This window comes from Haliaeetus leucocephalus, unplaced genomic scaffold, assembly GCF_000737465.1.
Source record: "Haliaeetus leucocephalus isolate CR32 unplaced genomic scaffold, Haliaeetus_leucocephalus-4.0 Scaffold317, whole genome shotgun sequence".
Lineage (NCBI taxonomy): Eukaryota > Metazoa > Chordata > Aves > Accipitriformes > Accipitridae > Haliaeetus > Haliaeetus leucocephalus.
Window position 1 is genome coordinate 788,130 of NW_010972753.1, and position 17,681 is coordinate 805,810.

General features: G+C 40.1%; 1 protein-coding gene across 1 annotated transcript in view; it reads right to left on the bottom strand.

Annotated features, from left to right (window-relative positions):
* The window catches only part of SH3KBP1 (SH3-domain kinase binding protein 1), a 218,823-nt gene that overhangs the window by 10,241 nt on the left and 190,901 nt on the right, over positions 1-17,681 (bottom strand). Inside the window, exons 11-13 of the mRNA XM_010571263.1 lie at positions 16,558-16,638; positions 13,967-14,129; positions 8,756-8,841 (exon numbers count right to left, since the gene is read on the bottom strand). Of these exons, the coding sequence (XP_010569565.1) occupies positions 8,756-8,841; positions 13,967-14,129; positions 16,558-16,638 (330 nt within the window). The remainder of the gene's footprint in view (positions 1-8,755; positions 8,842-13,966; positions 14,130-16,557; positions 16,639-17,681) is intronic.

A 17,681-nucleotide genomic window follows, 5' to 3' on the forward strand; every position in this document is an offset into this window, starting at 1 on the left:
GAAGCTGACGCATGAGGTGATAGCTAAATGACTTGCTTAAGATTACACAGCAAATCAGTGATGTATTTTCATACACTGTCTGAATTTTCAGCACTGTGTTACTTTAAGTTGCACAGCAAGAATATATTGTCATCAAAAATATACACTCGTCTATAAACACGTGAAGCTCACATACACGAGTACAAATGGAGGCGGAAGCAATCCTTCCATTTGTCCCAGCCACTCCTTCCCACCTAAATGGTTTTACTATTTTTTCTCCTGAGCTAGTTTTAATCCGGCTCATTTTCCAACAGCATGTGCCCAGCCACACAACTACCGATGGTGAAGGGAGGATCGGGATCAGTACCAGAGGACCGATACAAGCTGCTAAAACTGAGAGGAAGAGCAGGCTCCAGCTTCGCGGGGCAGCAAACTGGCTGGAGTCCGGCCGCAGCCTGGGAAGGCTTCCAGTGCGTGACTTCCCTCTCTCTGTCTTGCTGCTCCCATGGTACGTGCCACTGTCCCTTCCTCTGTTCTTACAAAAGGTAAGTATCTACACTAATATGGAAAACAAGCAAGGAAAAAAATAGTGAAGGCATTAATTCAGCGTGGGGGTTTGGGCTTAAATAAACTAATAATTACCTAGAGTTCTATGTTTGATAAGAATAGTCAAATATTCATGTTTAAACTGTAAAATGTGTCCTTGAGACCCATGAGTGCTTGCAGATAAAATCTGCTCCACGCATTTTAAGAATACCATGAAAGATGAACATTTCTGTGCAAAGCTTCTATTATCAAGAAATATTGGGAATGATCCATTTTTTGCACTTCTGAATGCATTTCTGATAGCTAGAAAAACAAACTAAAGCAGCCTATACCTGCACTGAGTTTTAAAAAAAGAACAGAGCAGAGGTTGGAAAGGCTCCACAGGTAGAATCTGCTGCCAAACTAGTGAAATCACAGCCATTCAGCTGATACTATAAATGAAATTCTATTTAAGTGTAAGGGACAAGGTACAATGCTAAAATAGTAAATCCATTTCCAGTACTTCCATATGCCCTTTATCCCCCCCCCTGTTTGTTCTCCTTATTTAGATGTGGTTCTTGCTCCCAAATCTGCTCTGCATCTAAGGTTATTGCCACCTTCCACGGTCATCACCTATGAGATATTCATTCAGGAAAATTCCCATCTAGTAAACTGGTAACTAGTCAAATGAGGCACAGAACCACTCAAGAGACCTCTGCCTTACTGTCATCTATACTGTAGGTTCAGTAATGAATTCACTCATGCTGTTATTTGATTAATTTTTGCTGATGGAAAGCAAGGTTATATGGGTGTGACTATATTACTCACTAAGGTCATTAAATGCAGAGATTTGATTTTAGTTTGTATTTCTGTAGCTATCAGAAGTTGGGAGCTTAAACTTAGATACTAAACAAAATGTAAAACCTTCCTGAGCTGGACCAAATGGATCGCCGTTAAAAACAAAGTCCCGTCTACTGTATTCACAGCCATGTCAACTGCCAGGAAGGCAGACCTGTACTCTGCACTGCTCCAGCTTTCTCTATGTCTAGTAATAATAAACAGTAAGGAAGGTTCCCTTGAACACATAGAACATAGAGGGCACCCATCAATTAACAGTGCCACTCCCTAATTAAAAAATAGTTGATACTTGTTCTGCAAATAAACAGATGCATTCATCATTATTACTGTCTCACTGATCAAGCTGGTAATTCATGAAGTAATTCATAAGATGGGAAGAAAGACATCAGAGTAATTCTAATATAGTAGTGTAGTAGACATAATACAGTGTCTGGCTTACTGAGCAAACACATTTAATGAATATGAAAAACGTTAGCTGTGCAAGAATTATTCCCTGGTATCCTTCCAAGCCAGTTAAGAATAGGATATTTTTCCCCATTGCTAAGTTCATTTGGAGACATGGTTATTTAAAGCACGGTGATGGTGTTTTTAAAAAAAATGCCCAGATCCAGGAAAACAGTTATGCAAGGAAAACGTTCTCAGCTCATTAGACTTGCACCTTCTTGGAAAATAACCTTCAATTGACCCCCCATCCCCGCCAAAAAAAAACCCAGAAGGAAAAAGTTAAATGTTTATGCTTCCTTCCTTACCCCTTTTACCCCCTGCATTTACTGTTCTGGCAAAAAATGTGGCTAGGCCTTACCTTTATCTTACGTTCAGGTTTTTTAGTCTTTGGGCAAAGTAACTTATACATAATGAAGACAGAAAGCTTTCTGAGTTAGCAGAGAGATTTCACCTTGAGAAAACTGAAATGGAAAGTGATGGATAATAGCAGAATCAAGACATTCAGAATGCTAATGACGAGGCGTCATAGACCAGAAATACAGCAGGGCTGGAAGAAACGAGGCAAAGGTGGTGTTCAATTCATTTGAAGAAGATAATGTCACAAAAGCCACAGAGACAGATTTCATTTCATAATCATTTTCAATACATTTAAAAGATTGACAATAGGCTTGTGAAATGGTATGTATACTGTCTTTAAATGCAATAATCCTGAAAGCTATCAAATGAGACAGAGATACTGCAGACAGAATCTTCTGCACTAATGTCCATTCAATACATAGCCCTAATTAAAAAGCAGCTCAAACAACAATCTGAATATTACTGGGAATTTTCAGAAGACCACAATTATTTTAGCTACTTCAAGTGCCCAGATTCTGCTACCCTCCCCATGCTGAACAGCATCGTACCCTTCAAGGAACACAGCCATGCTCCCAGCCAGGGTCAGGGCAGCAGAATCTCACCCGTAATGAATTGCAGACTCTTCTCTGAGATTTGGGTAATGCACTTTTAGCAGGAGGGCTCCCTGGCTGCAGGGTTACTGTGTTCAGGAGCGTAACAGTGATGTGCCGGGGAGACCTGCCCGCACGGTTCTTTGCTCTGGAGGGAAACAGCTTAGCTCACCTGGCTTCCCAGGACAGCAACTGGACAGCCACCTTTCCCAAAGTGTACGGTTATCCTTTCCCATTTCGACCCTGACTTTTATCGCTTTACTAGCTGAATGTAGAAGGCTGCCATAATGAGCTTTCCTAAGCACTTGCCAGTGCCCTCATAAGGATTTTATTTTTAACGATTCAGAAGATGCCAAGAAAGAACTGAAAGGTCAAGAAAACTGAGCTAGAAGAAATGGATATGCTGTTTTCAAGCACCTCAACTTGACACACTTGGAGAACGATTTAAATTTCTGGTTTACTGCCTTTTTCTGGGCCCTCCAGGGCAAGAGATCTAATTAATTTACGTAATGGACCATTAATGTATCCCTGGTTACAATATTTACAATTCACAACTATGTTTATGGGCGATTTTGATTCACTGACATAAATATTACAACTTAACCCAGTTGGGTAATTCTGCTCCTTTGCTTCGCTCTACTAAAATGAACATGAACAGCAGCATAGAAAGAAATAACTGCTTTAGGCAGGTTTCGGTCTTCATTATATGAGTCACATTTTGTCCTCCAACCCTTATATTTACCAGTATTTTCTTTTTTCCAACTTTTACTCTGTGTCTTCAGGCAAAATAGTTATGTCTCTCAGTATAACAGCCTGTGATTTAAGGACAAACCTGCTCCATTCTACAACTTTTTACTGGAAATATTCTCCATCTTTTTCCCTCATGTGGGCCAAATCTTATTAGATCACTTGTTCTTCCAGTCAGAGGCACAAGAGCAATCACCTCCTCTAACAAATATGAGCACGTTACAGCTCTAGAACAACTGCAAATACAGATCAAGGAAACATGATATACTGAAGATTTTTTTAATCTGTTTGTTTATTAGATATTTTCAAGTCAGGTTTTTTTAACAACTCTTCCAGGCAAGTTAGCACTAGCCTTGGAGGGAGGGACAGAAAAAGATTATGGCTAATAACATGGGTTTGGCCAGTTCTCCATGATCCACCAGCAAATGCGCTGAAGATTAAAGCCCAAAGAAATGCTGAAAAATGGACTCATGTTAACCAGCTTTCAGGGAATCTCTTAAGAAAATTCATACCAACACTATATGTTTCAGCAGGAATTGATGAAGGCGTATGTGCCTTACGTTAGCACTGATAAAGATTATTAACCGCATTCATAAATACTATGCAAAATGTGTGAAGAGCCAGGAAAAATATTGGAAAGATGTTTCTGCTTGGCTCTGTGTGGGAAGTGCCTGTGCAGCTCAGTCTTTTTGCAAAGCACAGAAACTGCTTCTTGTGTGGATTAACTGAGCATTTCCACAGTAGACGTATTATTTTTATTTCTTTGTGGCTTATTTTTTAAATCACTTAGCTTAAATCCATATGATTTTAAGTGTTAGATGATTTCAAAGCAAACTTATTTTGGATAGACAAGACTTGTTTCAGGATTGCAGGATTCCAAAGTGTGTATAGTTAAAAGACTTAGGATTAAGTTACTTTCAGTGTAGCTTATGTTGCTTTAGAAGCATTTTAAACCAAGCTCAAAAAGCCACTGTCAATCTAGAACAGTTGTTGGTACATAAGACTTTACAACAGATGTAACTACCATGATTTAACAACAGCAATACTGGAGACAAAGTCTGGGGTGACATGACCGTGCGCTTTCCACTTAGAGCCAGTGAGCGCTCTTCAAATTTCTGTTTTGTGGACTTTTTTTCCCTCTTTCAGACTAGAGAACCATCCTAGCATGTTGCTAAATATTTTTGTAAGGACATCATGACGAAATACATGCATTAAACTTTGCGATGACACCATCTGTCTGAAAGAACAGGTTAATGAAACCACAGCATTGACAAACAGCGCCTGCAAACTGTACATGTCACTTAACATCACTAAAATTTCCTATGGTACAATAAAATAAACTACAATGATTTCTTGTTTTATTGCTATGGTGCAAGATCTTCTGTCACAATAAACTCAATTTCAAGTTTTAGCTAAAAAAAACCCCCTGTAATAGCCATGTACACATTAGGTGTTCTACAAAATATTTCTATTTGTATTTGTTTGTTATGCATTGTCAACTAAAGCAAAGACAGGACAGACAAGAAATGGAAAAAAAATGCCTTACCCTCATGAAATGAAGAAAAGTTACCCATGGCAAAGAGATGTATAGAGGAAAAGCTGGATGAAAGATGTGTGGAAAAGAAAGTAAAGGCATCACTGAAAACAGGGAAAAAGAAAACAAAAGAAGTGAGGAGGAATGGGGAATGGTTCCTCTTAAATAATATATTCTGAAGGCTAGTTTTCCAATGTTTTTTTTGTAAGGATTGTGGAAAGAAGCAAAGGCATGAACAACAGTGGCAATAGCTGCCATTGTATCTACAATCAGCAGTGATGTTGCTGAACAGGACTTGCTCTTGTCAGTACAGATTGCAAAACTGTAATCAGTGCTGTATTATCATCAAGAAATTTAAATGTCAAGTCACAACTCTGCAGAACATGCTAGTGAAATCAGGCCATGCGCTAACATCTACATAAAAATCGCTTTTTATATATGCAGCTGACAGAATGTTATGCACAGTATTACACATCACCTCAGCCTTGCTCAAGCATTTGTGACTATCCTGATCGGTGAAGTTGGGTGAGAATGTTTTCAAAGGTATTTTTTAAAAGGGTGGGGTTTTCTGGTTAGACAACACTGATCCACTGGTGGAATGTCACTGAGAAAATAAACAGAAAAATGCCGTTTCTGAAACAAGCAATGTTTAACACACTGATCTAGAATAAGGGGCCTAGACAGCATACAAGTTTTGACCCTGTATTCCCCAATTCCCCTCTGAATACTGCTTCTCAGTTGTTGATGGAATTACTGGTTTTGTTGTTGCTGATCACTTGTTTGGTTTCTGGGAGATGGCACGTGGATGTACAGATGGCACCTGTACCATCTCCTCCCTCATCGTAAAGGTTTTGGCCTCATCATGATGAGGGAAAGGAACCAACTTAGAAATCCTTAAAACGCTTTCACAGAATGGAAAACTGCTCTCCATCCAGCTTTAGTATGGTTTGCTTTTATAATCAAAACTGTCTCTCCAGTGCTTTTGTACATCTCCCTGCTTTGAATGAAAAGCAAGAGCTTTAGGCTGGCTATAGGACAGAGAAAGTGACAGCCGTTAGATAGCCAGCTTAACATCGCTGGTGTAGAAAAGCCAGAAGAGTGCTGTAGAGTTCGTTTTCCGTTCATGATTCACCATCAGGACTTAGCGTAAGTGTGGAAGAGGGTGAGGCAACTTGTGACTGACTGCTGCTTTTTCCTCTGGCCTCCCCGAGAGCTCTGAGTGCCCAGGAATGGCATTGGGGCTAATTGCGGAATGAAGAGGAGCCCAGTACCCAGAATGGTCGTACACCCGAGCTGCTGCAAAGGCCATCTACCTTCCATTTTCTTCAAAGGCTACTGCTAAGCCCCACCTCGTCTGTCACATAGGTCCCCTCTAATTCATGGTGTCAGTTTGGATTACTGAAAAGACATCAAACCACTAGACTTAATCAGATCCATTTTGTCTGGAAGGATGAACCTCAGAGAAGCTGAGGCTGTCCTCCCCGCAGTGTATATCAGACTGGGGCAACACCGGTAACACGTGCCACAGTTAAATATTACTATTACCTGGACTCACACTGCCTGATCCGTCGAGTGTTTTGAAATACACTGGGACAACTCCACTCACTCATCCATCATTTTTACTAATAGCTCATTTAGCCACAAGATTTCTCCAACCCATTGTTCTCTTTGTAAAGAAATAAAAAATCTAACACATTTATCATAAATCTTTCCCATTACACTGCCCCATAAACTGTCCTGAACTCCAAATCTCTCCTCATAGTAAAAGACATTAACCCATTGGGAACTGTTTTGGCTTATTAAGTTTTAATTTATTGCTCTACCCCCTCTTAAAAGGCTGTTTATTGCTTTAACAATATTTTACATGAGCCATCAAAAGCCTCCTGAAAATTCGTATCAGTTATGATCTTTGGGTCCACTTTCATTCCAAAATCATCACTTATTTCTTTTTTTCTTCTAACGAGTTGTCTAAGAGGCCAGGATGACATGATTTGCCCTTGGAAATGCCATTCTGGTTTGACCCTATCAAGTTATACTTATCTAAGTATTCACACTATTTTATCCTTGGGCTCAATAGGTTCCCCTTGTTAGTGGTAACAGGAGGTCAACAGCAAACCCCTTTGCAACATGTTGTGTACGTGGTTTGGTTTATGGACTGTTGTTGGCTCCTATTCTCCATTAAAAAAAAAAACAACGGACACCCCCCTCCGCCCAAGTTCTGGAAATGAACAAAAATTATTATAAATTAAATTTCCTACCTTGCCTTTTATAGCATGTTAAAAAACCCCAGAAAAATACAAACCACGGTAAGCTTTTGTCCTGATAGTGATTCCAAGGCAACTAGCACAAGGATTAAAAAGGTTTAATTCCATCGGACCACCACATGCTATCTGCAGTCATAGCTTTCTCTTTCCAGTAAGCAGAAGCTCACATGCTTTGAAGCAAATTTGTAAACATGAGTAACAAACACTAAATGGTAGAATTTGACTGCATTTCCATACCATTCCTTTATATTAATCTTTACAATACAAATGTTCATGCAATTTATCACAAGCTTCCAGCAAATCTGGAAAAGAACATACTACTTGCTTCTCCAGAAGAACGTTACTATCATAAACCATAGCAACAGCAGAAGGTTAAACAAAAGCAGACATATGGATGCTGAAAAGCTCATAAACCCCTGTGAAATCATTTATATGATTTCACACCATATTTTATTGATACTTTGCAATTAAAATCCATCTATAACTTAAAGCTCTGCTTTCAGGTCCGAAGAAAAGGCAGGTTTGGCTGTTGAAAGTAGACTATTTTTCAGAGACGTTTTACTAATAAAGCAGTCCGGGTGGAAACCACCACACCGACGCAGCGTTTAACACCGCCAGCGAAAGGCAGCGAGGCTGCGGGACGCGGGGTACCCGGGTCTGCCTTTTGCAGAGACAGGGCTCTCGCGGCGTAGCTGCGGCTGCGGAGGAGAGCGACGGCGGCAGCTGGCACCGGCCTGCTCCGACGCCGAGGTGGAAGATGGCTGTCGCGGATTTTCCTTACAGCCCCGGAGCCGGAGCACCTTGCTTTCCGAGTGCCACGCACCGCAGCACCCGGCCCCGCAAACACCTCTCCTGCACTGCCAGCTTGGGAAGGAGGGGGGGTGAGAGAAGGAAGAAAAACAACCTATCGGTGCGCCCTTCCAGGTGATTTCCCGATTAAACCGTTTGTGTTGCAGGAAGCCAAATTATTATTTTCAAGAGAAATTTAGACTGCTTTTAATTGGTGTTTGCAGCAAAATTTATTCAAATTGGGTCTGAATTGGGTCCTTTGTATTGCAATGTGTAAAGCTTACTAACTGCACCAAAACCACAATCCTTTGCAGCATTGAAATACAGCAGCACTAATACTACATCTGCTAAACAAGCATGACTTACTATCGTTGGCCTTCTCACTTGTTTCAGATTTTTAAACAGAAATTACAAAAGCCCTCCTATTCAAAATAGCTCACCATTCCATATTTCCTTTTAGAAATTTTTTTTAAACAGAAAACCCCAACAAAACTTTTTTAAGTAAAGCAGAAATGATCCTTTAATCCTGTGGTTAAAATTTGACATGAATGCACTCACATTCATTGCCAAATCCTCAATCTGCCTTTTGGATCGTAACAAAGTCACTAAAAAGCAGGAATTTACACCACAAATTTCTTAGGCAAACTACAAAAAGCACTATAACTTACCGATGTCATTGCTTCTTTCAGAGGAGTCTTTCTCTAGAGTGCCGGATACTGTATTGCCCACTAATTCCACTTTTGGACTATCACTCCTGCATTTGGAGCAAGAAGAGGAGATATTTTATTGGAGTTTTTGTGTGGGTTACAGTAAATTGATAGCTAACTTGCAATTAATAATGAGAGAGCAAAATATTCTTCCTTTGCAGCACCAGAGTAATAGCAATGTGTCAGAGAGAGCAATCTCCAGTAAGTAGACATGCTGTATGGATTAACCTTATCTCATTTCTCCTTAACACCTGTCAAAAAAGCCTATTTTAGACACCGTAGTGTCCTGAATAATTCTTCAGATGTTCACAGCATCTCAACATGAAGGAAACTTAAGGGCAAAGGGACGTTCTTCAACATCTTATTTGTAATTTTTTCTAATTAATTGGCTTGAATAAACTGTAGTGATGGACTATCTGGAATACGACAGAAAGGGAGAGAACCTCAAGCTAGCATCGTACATTTCAGTGGTTCCTAGTATTTACTCATAAATGCAGCTCCTCCACCACGTTTCTGCACGTTGCTTATGACATTAGAGTACGAATATTGTTTCTGTAGGTCCAAAGAACCAAGATCACCTACTCTGTCTGAAATGTCTTTGGAATAGGCAAGTGTCAAGAGTTGTGACACTTTATACAGAGGAACTATTTTTCAGTCAAACAGGAAATCAAACATAAGCAACATGATTATTCTTTCTTCGTAAAACTTTCTATCCCACAACTACTTAAATTTACCAAAATAATCTGACTACTGAAACAATTAATTAAAAAAGACCCAGAGGTAATTGAGTAGCTCGGCATTGCACAGGTCACACAGACAAATCCCTGTGACATTTACTGTGATAACAACTGTTCAATTAATGCAATAAATTGTACTTACCATCATTATCAGGTCACCTGACAAGTATCATAGTTTTTCCACAGTGACTATTCCCAGCGTAGGGCTGTAGCAATTATGATGTACGTAAGGTACCCAAATTATGGGTGAAAACACAGACCTGCCCCTGAAACAACCCAGGCAGATGTGCATTTCTATGAACACTAATAATTAGCCATTGACAGTAAAATACATAGCGAGCTCCTGAATCTCATTGATTTTTTCATTTGACTCTGCTTTTGATGCCATAAGCTGATGACAGATGGCCTGAACCTCAACTCATGGTGGCAGTTTATGAGCAAAACACAAAAGGGCTGGAAACCCTACTTCAGACTTCAGGAAGGCTGTGATAAAGAGCCTGAAAATTTGTGTTAAAAAAATGGAGGAAGTCATAGATTAAGTGAACATACATCCAGTTAAACACTGTAGTAGGGTGACAAGTATTCTACGAACTAAAAAAAATAGACAAACAGTTTATGACCTGAAAAACAAACTAGTCCTACACAGCTATCAATATGGCAGGCAGTCTGCACCAGGAAGGAAACAGAAGAAATTGAACACATTCCTAGAAAAATTTATTAATTGGTGAGATGATAAATAAGGGTATTTTCCAAGTGATCTACCTGATCAATTAGTTTTCTTATCATTTGGTCTTTAACTTTTTAAAAAAATTGCTTCTATATTTGTAAATCTATAAGAAGCAACATAGTTTCTTGGCTGACAGGGCAATGAGCATCTGACTGAGTACTCTGTTTTGCACACATGTATTTCCCAGCAAACTGAGAGCACCATGTGAATTGGAAGTGCTCTAGGAAATGTGTGAGTACAGTTTTGGAGGAGGTTCTTAGGATGGCGTGATTTAGGGCTGAAAGTCACAACATTTATCATTTGACTACAAAAGATACCATGATACATGACAACAATCCCACAAAAAAACCCAACTCTGCTGTCAAAAGAATCAACAGGCTTATTATGCCAATCTATGTCCACGCTGTGAAAGGAGCGGAGCCATCCCTGCTTGGTCTCAGTGTCTCCCTCCCTCTGCATGTACCCATGCAGATAGGCTGTCAGCTTGATCAGACAGATGATCAGCCTGAAAGAAACCCCACACTAATAGAAATCCCACTGCAAACTGATTATTTGCCATCTGGAGCAACTCCCTGACCCATATGGCTGAACGGCTGCACAAATGCTGGTGCTAACATAAGGGAGGCTGCGGGAATGGACTGCCAGGAGAGGGAAACTGCCCCTGTTAGCAGCAGCACGGACGCAGGTTGGTTTAGACTGACTGCAAAAATGCACTTTCTGTAGGTCTTTATGGCTTATCTGCTCCAGAGAATTGACTCGTCTGTAAATCGTATAATCACAGGTACATCTAAATAACCTGTGAAGCCTTTGGAGCAAACTGACAGCTATTCTCTGTCCCACATGGTTTTTGTCTCTCCTATTGCCCTTGAAGCCCTAGCCTGCCTCCAAGGAAGGAGGATTATATTTAAATGGAAAATTAACCATCACCACAAAAAGTCAGTGAGATGCATAAGATGCAAGCCACTTAGAACAGAAAAAAACCCTCTTCTGCTCAGCAGCTGCCACGGAAATCTCACGGGACTCACTTTATAACTACAGCAATTTTTGCCCTAGGATCATGTACTGGTTTTGGCTGGGGTATGGTTAATTTTCTTTATAGCAGCCCGTATAGTGCTATGGTTTGGATTTGTGCTGGAAACAGTGTTGAGAACACAGGGGTGTTTTCGTTATTGCTGAGCAGTGCCTGCACAGTGTCAGGGCATTCTCTGTTTCTCACGCTGCCCCACCAGCGAGGAGGCTGGGGCTGCACAAGACTGACCCAAGGGACATCCCGACCATCTGACAGCGTGCTCGGCAATACGAGCTGGGGGAAGGAGGAGGAAGGGGGCACGTTCAGCATTATGGCATTTGTCTTCACAAGTCACCGTTACACATGATGGAGTCCTGCTTTCCTGGAGATGGCTGAACACCTGCCTGCCGATGGGAAGTGGTGAATGAATTCCTTATTTTGCTTTGCTTGCATGCACAGCTTTTGCTTTATCTGTTTAACTGTCTTTATCTCAGCCCACGAGTTTTGCCACTTTTGACCTTCCCATCCTCACCCCCATCCCACTGTGGGGGAGTGAGCGAGCAGCTGGGGGGGGGTGAGCTGCCCACTGGGGTTAAGCCATGACAGGTCAGCAAAAATTCTGCTGGTTCAATTTTTGTTCTAATTGCCTTAGGTATTCCAGATTCTGGAAATGGATACCAGCAGGTCTTAAAAATATTTACTATCTTATTAAACTGAACTGATTTAAAACCAAAACACCTTTACTGAAGTGACTGCTTCCATTTGAAGTTTCACATTGCTCAATTATTCAAGTAATTCAAAGTCTATTCCATGGATTATTTCATTATGTGCACATTCTGCCCTCTTCCTGTAAGGCACCAATTACAAGTTCAAGCTTACCAGGCAGAATACCTATACAAGATAAATCCATTAATTTGAATTAGCTGATAAAGAAATTCATAGGGAAACTGCTAGCACTGTGATCATCAACATGCATCATCATCACCTTAAAAATCACCTTTCCTTCTAAGTTTTAATCTAACTACTGTTACAAGTAAAATACTTTCAAATATAATGGTATTAGATGAAAAGAACAAAGCATTTTTTTCTGTGCTAGACATAGCAGAGTTTGGACAATTAAGAATGTAACAGGGTTACTGTTTAGATCTGCTTTTTCACTTTGTTAACGTGAAAACTGAAATATCTTTAAAAATGCATGGTTTCTTTATACAATTTTGTACTTCGAAAAAAGGAAAACAGAAGAGCAATAAAACACCCTTCCACAACTCTGAATGTTTAAAATATTTGTCATATGTTTAAAATATTCCAGGCAAAGGATAGGACAAAAGAATAGCTACCCCATCGCATGCCTAGCCAGGGAACTGAACACTAGGGTGTGTATTGGTCTTGCCAAGAAGACATCACTTAGCTAAAGGTCGTAGCAAATACTTGCTTTTCCAAGCACGCCCAAGTGACCAGCAGGTGTGGACTACATTTTGGAACCACTGGGCAAGCCTGTTCAAAGCCAAGAAGTCCAAAAGAATCTGTGGCAGTAGCACCTGGATAGAAGGGTGAGTTCTCAGAGATGCACAGCCAAAGCACTTCAGTAAGATGAAACTGGCAGCACAAGGCAGGCACCGTTTTTCTTACTTTATGTGTCTCAGATTTCACACTGGGAGCATTTGTTTAATGAACCATATGTGGAGGAATGAGGGGAATCAATGTCTAGGATTTCTATTTTATTCCACTATACGCTACACTCCATTCTGGTATTTAATTCACCATTAGTATACTAGAACTCCAGTAGTTCAATGGCAGCTAATTTTTCCAATAGTAAAACAGTACAATTATTTCTATGCCTATATTCTAGTATTTCTGCAAGATGTGCAGCTTGCCCATTTTAGGCAACCGTTTTTTTCTGGTTTTCACCTATTTCTATCCACTATGCATACAGGAAGTCTGCAGTGCACAACCCAGACGCTGATGACTAATGTAGCCACCTCGACTTGATTAGGACTACAGGCGAGGCCTTTAATGTCTGCAACCTCTGCTTTTCCGAGCTCTAGCAGAGATTAAATGGAGTTGTGTTGGCAAGTCCAATTTCTCAGTGCTCCTCAAAGGCTGTAACCACTTCTGATAAAGAGCATCATGTAATTATAGAATAACAACCAACATTAGAGCATAAATAGTTAACAGCAGTATTCTGCGGTGGCAGCAGCTTAAAGAACATTCTATGAAGACACATGTATTCTGCTAAAAATTGATCTAAAATGATCAAAGAAAACAGACTGAAACCAAGCTGACAGTATTTGAAATAGTCTAACAGTGTTCCTCAGTACAATCCAAGCTTTTGCACTGACTTAGTGCCCTGGCTAAGCTGGAATAATTTGAGGTAAACTAAGAAAATCAACATCAGCACAACATACTGATGCGGACATTTCCCACGTATTCTGCAGTGGAAACTATGAAGTTGCAGTAACAGTGTGTTAATCAGTAGAAATGAACTAGTAATGAGTAGCCTAAGACACATTATTCTTGAGAAGATGGTTATGATCCAGCCAGATGACTAGAAGGTCTTTCTTTTTTCTTTTTTTTTTTTATTGTTCTTTAAATATAGTTTACCATGAAATAAATTGTGACATTAACTGTAAAATCTAAATTCTTTAAATGTGTGTTTTTTCCACTAATCCCAAAAGCACTGGACTGAGGAAAACCAATACCTTGTATGAGTCACAGGCACAACTGGTCTTTCTGGTCGTCTCGGGGGCAAGGTACCAGGTCTATTCACAGAGTTGGCTTTGGGTGGCCGAGGTTTCTTCGGAGGTATAGCAGGAACTGAAGGCTTCTGCAAGTCTAACTGTTTTTGCTCTCTCTCTGATCTTTCTTTAAATCAATTATTTCCAGAAAAAAAGAACATGGATATTATTAAGTGGAATTCATTTGCACTCACAAGTCTACAATTAAACAAGAAATCTTCAACTGTAGATACACTGTATACAAAGAAAAAGCTTGTCCCCTTTCCACTTCTGTCCTAAATCATTCTTTATTTGAAATAACATGTTTACCACAAATCAGTTGCTTGCCCTGCCTGAATGTTCTGCCCGTAATTCCTCATGGCTGAAATGTGTGTGCAGTGTCTGAATGGGAATGCTATTTTTTTATTTTAGTAACTTACCCATTTCTGAGTGTAAAAAATAAGACTGGCAAAAAAATACATACCATATGGAACAATTTCCCATGAGCACAACTTATATCAAATTCTAATATGAAACAATATTAAGTTAGAAGGTCACAAAAATAATTATGCTGGATATTCTTAACACCTCTTGAACAAAGAGAGAAATACCATTTCTGGGGAAAAAAAAGTGTGTTTCAAGTGAACTACAGTTAAACGAAAATACAAGCATTAAAATTTAGCTATGTTTGGCAGGATGCAAACCGCTCAGAAAAATCAGACCTTTTATTTAGGTTTTTAAGCACACACTTACATGCTGAATTTTTCAGCTTCACCAATGAAAAACTGGATCATTTGCAGAACTGATTATGCTTGGTTAGGAAGTGCCACAATACTAATATCCAATCCCAAACATGCAATGCCTGTGAGTATGTAAAGTACAATACACATGAACAACTCTTGTAAATAATGTGCTCTAAATTCATAATACAAAACAAACACGTAAACGTGTTTGCTACACCATAGGAAACCCGACTCTTCTTAAAGAAAGGACAAAACTCTGAAAGGGACCAAAGTTTCGCTCTCTGTACCCTGCCATGTCAGCACCCCGCTTCCCTCGACAACACGGTCTGTGATGGGTCACGAATATTACACCTCTGTACACAACTAAGAGGTACTGGGAATGTTACAGGGTACTGCTTAATGGCTTCTAGGTTTCGGCTGAAGAGGGTCATGGAATAAATCAGCAGAACCACAACCCACATTAGGTCTGGAATAGTCCAGTAAGTGACTGTTGTTCACAGGCGTACACCCTTTTCCAGCACACTTTCAGTTGGTGCAATCATTGCGTCCTCTGTAACATGGCAGCTTTTCCAGCGTGTTGTGTAATTTTCACACACTTACTCCTGTGACTATACTGCGTCAGTGTCCAAGAATCTAAACTATGTGTGCGGGATGGGCTAGGCATCGTACCAACATGCAGCCTGAAGAACGCTCCTGTACCGCCCCTGCTGCCGCACCACAGCGAACAATTCCTGCCACTCCCTGGCACTCCGAAACGTAGGCATGACTCCTACGGCCTCTCTTCACCATTTAGAAAAGTTCCAGATATTTATACCCTGGGACAGTAAACTTCCTCCTCCAGTTTGACAATTGGCTTTGTAAATCCAAAAATGGAAAGCAAAGGTGTTTTGTGGTTACCTTTATTGCTAAGGTAACCACAAGACGTAGCGCACATAACCAAAAGTAAACATATGTAGAAAAAAGTGCTAAAACACCTGCCAGATTGCCAGGACGTATATCCAGAAGCAGATCTTGGTGCACAGTCTGAACGTTCTGGCACTAAATTATAACTGCGTATTACACACATCATCGTGTGCACACAAGTCCGAATACTTAGAAGTTAAGAAAACCCATAAACAAACTTGTCTGTACAATCTAATAGTCCACTTAAATGTATGAGACCTGACCCCATCTTAGCTAGAGAATCAATGCAACCATTTTCGCCAAGCTATTCAGAATGCACAATGAACACAATGAAACCATTAAAGGTTTAATTCGCTTGTCACTGCTCTGCGTGGTACTGTGTCCCATTTCTTGCAGTGTTCAAACCTGGTGCTGAAGACAGAATTTTTTCATTTCTCCACAGGCTTGCCTGTGACTTTTGTGACTATGATAATGGGGTGATTCAGAAGCGTTAATGACTGTATCTTCACAAAACCCCTCTGTGATACAGGAAAACCACCAACCTTGCTTTTAACTAGAGAACCAAGGCATATAGATGTTAGGAAAAAGGAACACACTAATCTGGGGTATCTTACTCGATCAAGGACCTGGGTTTTACTGAGCACAGAGCTTTAGACAGCATTTTATGTATTGAGAGCATATCTCCCCTTGACATCAGCTGAGGCTGCTGTGAGTACTTAACAGCCCTGGTACAATTGAATACCCTGAATTTAGTCCAAAAGCAACAATGAGATCCTTTCCAAAATGCATATCATCACAGATCTATCAGAGTGGGAAATAAATATCCAAACAATACACTTAATGAAAACAGAGATTGGGAAATGGGGATGTGCATCGATTCCATTTCTCCTGTGTCTCTGCAGAGAGGAGGCAGGAAAGCACATTTCATACCTTTTTCTTCTGTTCGATTAGGAAGACATTCTGGCCTTTCAGGAGGTACCTTTTTGATTTCATGCTTTCGATCTGTGGTAACTGTCAAAGAAAGGAAAATTTGGAATGCTGAACAAGAAAACAAACCAGCATATACGGGCACATAAGATTTAATTCTGCAATTTCTTAGGCTTTTTAGGTTCTCCAATTTGAAAATGTCTTGCTAAAACTGAACATAAATCTAGTTTCAAGTATTTGCTTACACCATAATGACAAAAAAAGCAATTGGATGTTTATGTTTCCACAGTCAAGTTCATAGTTTCCAAAATGTGCACCTCAAAAGCATAGGCACCTTCAGACCATTCTGTGAAAAAAAATAATATTCAGTAACTACAGATTTTTAAACATGGACAGATCCTTTACCATTGTAGACATACTTAACTGAAGAACAATTCAACAGTGCGGAGAATCATTAGGAATAAATCAATTAATTGGGCATTTCTGCCAAGATACTATTTAATATAGAAGAATACACAGGGCTTATTTTACATAGTTCCCCCCCCCCCCGCCTTTTTTCACCTCTGGTACTAGCTGTTCACTACCACATATTAGAAGGACAAGAATAGTAGCATTGACAGTGTTCTGCATGACTATTTTAACTGACAGCCTTTGGCCTGGAGGTATAAGTCTCTGCTGCCTTCTGCCTCCAGAGTGGAGACCCTGACATACTGACTTCTGTTGCTACAAGGAATATGGGAACTTGTGGCACCAACAACGGGAAGATTTTGCAAAAATTTCCTAGCACATGCAAGATGCAGTCTTCTAGTCCCAGTATTATAAGAAATGCTTTACTGGATATTGGCTTCGCTGCATTGGCTAACTACGAGGTGCTAATGCCATTTCAACTTAGCAGTGTTGAAAACCGCTTTAGGTAACACTTAGTATTTCAATAAAAATTACAGTAGATGACATCCAAGAAAAGCAGAGGAGGCAGGGCAGGGAACACGAGGCAATTTTTTTGCTTCAATCTATTCTATTATATGCAGTTCTCAAGTACATTTACATTTTCTGAATGTGCTGTCACAACTCTCTTCTGCAGCTGGTTCCTAGAAATCAGTACTCATCAGGGCAAATTGCTCATCGGT